General features: G+C 52.0%; 1 protein-coding gene across 1 annotated transcript in view; it reads left to right on the forward strand.

Moving 5' to 3' along the window:
• Window positions 1–1,237: 1,237 nt before the first annotated feature.
• VDBG_05724 (beta-galactosidase) overlaps window positions 1,238–3,205 on the forward strand; it is a gene marked incomplete at both ends in the record, with an annotated part of 4,034 nt that continues 2,066 nt past the window's right edge. The window contains 13 exons of the mRNA XM_003004565.1: window positions 1,238–1,353; window positions 1,406–1,459; window positions 1,589–1,633; window positions 1,696–1,725; window positions 1,782–2,334; window positions 2,388–2,411; window positions 2,465–2,504; window positions 2,572–2,605; window positions 2,673–2,704; window positions 2,755–2,867; window positions 2,925–2,949; window positions 2,999–3,091; window positions 3,144–3,181. Coding sequence (XP_003004611.1) covers window positions 1,238–1,353; window positions 1,406–1,459; window positions 1,589–1,633; window positions 1,696–1,725; window positions 1,782–2,334; window positions 2,388–2,411; window positions 2,465–2,504; window positions 2,572–2,605; window positions 2,673–2,704; window positions 2,755–2,867; window positions 2,925–2,949; window positions 2,999–3,091; window positions 3,144–3,181 — 1,197 coding nt within the window. The remainder of the gene's footprint in view (window positions 1,354–1,405; window positions 1,460–1,588; window positions 1,634–1,695; window positions 1,726–1,781; window positions 2,335–2,387; window positions 2,412–2,464; window positions 2,505–2,571; window positions 2,606–2,672; window positions 2,705–2,754; window positions 2,868–2,924; window positions 2,950–2,998; window positions 3,092–3,143; window positions 3,182–3,205) is intronic.

The following is a 3,205-nucleotide window of genomic DNA, read 5'->3' on the forward strand; positions in this document are numbered from 1 at the left end:
CCCACCCTGTTGTCGAAGAAATCACCAACTTCGACATCCAAAGCAAACTTCAAGCACGTGCCAGATAAAACAAAATACAACCCAACGCCTCAGTGTGCAGAAATCTTTGTCGCTAGGCTGAAATGCCTGAGGTATCTCACCCCCGAAGACGGACAGAGTGTCGAAGCTGGGTTTCCCAGCATCTTGGGTGAAGTTCTCCCTGAGCCGCTGCAGGATTGATTTTGCTGGTTACTCTGGTGTATTGCTGAGGCCTAGCCTTTCTCGACTTCTCGTTCACACAGGCAGGCACCGAAAAGCTCCATATAGAGCCTTCACGACCCAAAACTACGGCACAGACTCCCACGTCAAAGTGACCGATCATCTTGGAGATCTCTACCAAATGGAGCATCGAGAGTGGTGCACCACGTGGTGAGGTGGCGAGTATTACTTCCCAAAGATAAGCTGGACGCAATTGACACGTGCGATGTCATGGGGAAGATCCCAAACCGTGCATCTGTTCCATCCAACATCAGATATTCCAGATAAGCACGGTCACATCGTGCAAACGAAAGAAATAAAAAGATTCCATGGTCAATCGACAGTTCCCCCGCAAATGACATCAGTTGCAAGCCGAATACGCCGCGATTCTCATTCGGCTCGATTGCCGAGTGGTCATCTGTCTGCCCAGCTATCCACTGGCCACCGGCACTGGCCGCCACCACAGCGGAGCAACGGAGCTTCGGATCGCCAACCTCTCAGTCAAACAAGCATCGATTGACCTCTATAGACTGGCGCTACCTCGGCACTTTGATCTACCGTCGCGGCCGATTGACCGACTTGAGCAGAAACTCCGTTGGCGACTCCAGGCGAGCCCGGCTGAATGCTGCTTTCTCCGCTGTCGATAGACATGGCAGGTGCAGCGCGAGATCAAATCTGTGGGACGATGCGACGCTACTTTACCCCTGACGCTGAGCTTCCGTCCCCAACAGCCAACGGGCCTGATTTTCATTGACGCGGCTAACAGGAACCATGATGTCGCGCGGAAGATCGACCATGCACCCCTCACTGTCGGCCCCTTCACCCCCGAATCGCGAGGGAACCGGCCGGGGAAATTTTGTTTACTTTCTCGGTGCCGTTATGACGAACTTTTTTTTTTTTTAATTCAAAGGCAGCGAGACGGTATAAAGACTATTGGGCGTGCTCTCCCGTGGAATGAGAGTGGTCGGTCACGCGAGCTACGTTCTCTATTCCCATCAATATGAGGCTTTCTACGACCGCAGCTGCTCTCGCGGCCCTTGGCGGACTCTGCGCTCAGGCGCAGAACGTGACGGAGTGGCCTCTGCACGACAATGGCCTGAACAAGGTGGTCCAATGGTGAGACTTGGGAGATTGCGAAAGAGGGGGCATAGCCCTGATTTGTTTCCAGGGACCATTACAGCTACATGATCAACGGCGAGCGCCTGTTCATCTTCTCCGGAGAGTAAGAATAGGTCCTAGACTAAAGACATCGAAGATGAAACTGACACCGTAAAGATTCCACTACTGGCGACTTCCAGTGTCAGTGACAATGTCGAATGCTTGTGCGGTATATGCAGCTGACAATGCCTAGCCCCGAGCTATGGAGAGATTTGCTCGAGAAGATGAAGGCAGCAGGGTGAGAAAAAAAATGGCATTCCAGGATTCGACTGACTGGCGTACTGACAATTGGCTCGACAGCTTCAACGCCTTCTCGATCTACAACAGCTGGTTTGTGCATGACGAGAAATCGCTGGATAACAAGCTTTTAACCCTTTGTGTGATAGGGGCTATCACGAGGCATCTCCCGGAGTGCTTGACTTCACCAGCGGTGCTCACGACTTTGTGTCCCTCATGACGATCGCGAAAGAGGTCGGCATATACCTCTTGATCCGCCCCGGACCCTACGTCAACGCCGAGACCAACGCCGGCGGCTTCCCCCTGTGGCTCACCACCGGCGAGTACGGCAGCCTCCGCGACGATGATCCGAGGTACACCAAGGCTTGGACACCCTACTGGGAGGAGATCTCGAAGATCATTGCCCCTCACCTCGTGACGAACGGTGGAAATGTCGCCATGTTCCAGATCGAGAACGAACTCAATGGCCAGTGGAAGGACATTGGCAGGAAGATCCTCAACCCGCCCATCGCCAACTACATGCAGCTTTTGCAAGACAGTGCCAGGGACTCGGGCATTGATGTGCCCGTCTTCCACAACGCTCCCAACATGAGGGGCTACTCTTGGTCGAAGGACTTCTCCAATGCTACTGGTAACGTCGATACTGTTGGCGTTGACAGCTATCCGTCTTGCTGGAGCTGCAACCTGTCCGAGTGCACGAACGTGAGTTGTCATCTTTCATGATTGGAGTATGGTCGAATCCTAACACGGTGTAGTTCAACGGCGAATACGTCCCCTACGTTAGTCTTGTCGAACCCTAAGGGTCCGCGTTCTCGATGCTAATATTTCGCAGAGCGTGGTCAACTACTATGACTACTTCCAGGCCCAATCTCGTGAGTCACGAAACCTGCAGCCCACATAAATAATGTTAGGCGTCTTCTTGATCTAACCGATCATTAGCATCGCAACCAAACTTCATGCCGGAGTTCCAGGGGTATGTTGAGCACGCCACAGCACCGTCAGTGCACTACTGCCATGGACAATAAACTAATCCAAAACAGAGGCAGCTACAATGTTTGGGGTGGCCCTGAAGGTACATTTCAAAAAGTCACGACTTGGAAACCCTGAACTGACGATTAACAGGCGGATGCCCTGCCGACACTGGAGCGGATTTCGCCAACATCTTTTACCGCAACCTCGTGTACCAACACGTCACTGCCATTTCGCTCTACATGATGTTTGGAGGAACAAACCACGTATGTGGTGCCAATGTATATTATTTTGACCATGACCATGTTAACGTTCGTCTTTAGGGATGGCTTTCCTGCCCCGTTGTTGGTAGGCTTTCATGTTTCCCCGCGTAAAACTCAACTAACACAACGAAAAGCCACTAGTTACGACTATTCGTCTCCCGTATCAGAGAACCGTAAGATTGGCGACAAGTACTACGAGACTAAGCTTCTTCCCCTCTTCACCCGAGGTAAGCACAGAGGGTCGTCTTTACTGGACTGGAAGATCTCACAATCGTTTAGTGGCCAAGGACTTGTACAAGACAGAGAGGGTGGGCAACGTAAGTGAAATGTCCACTTAGTCT

Source organism: Verticillium alfalfae, genomic scaffold (genome assembly GCF_000150825.1).
Source record: "Verticillium alfalfae VaMs.102 supercont1.6 genomic scaffold, whole genome shotgun sequence".
Lineage (NCBI taxonomy): Eukaryota > Fungi > Ascomycota > Sordariomycetes > Glomerellales > Plectosphaerellaceae > Verticillium > Verticillium alfalfae.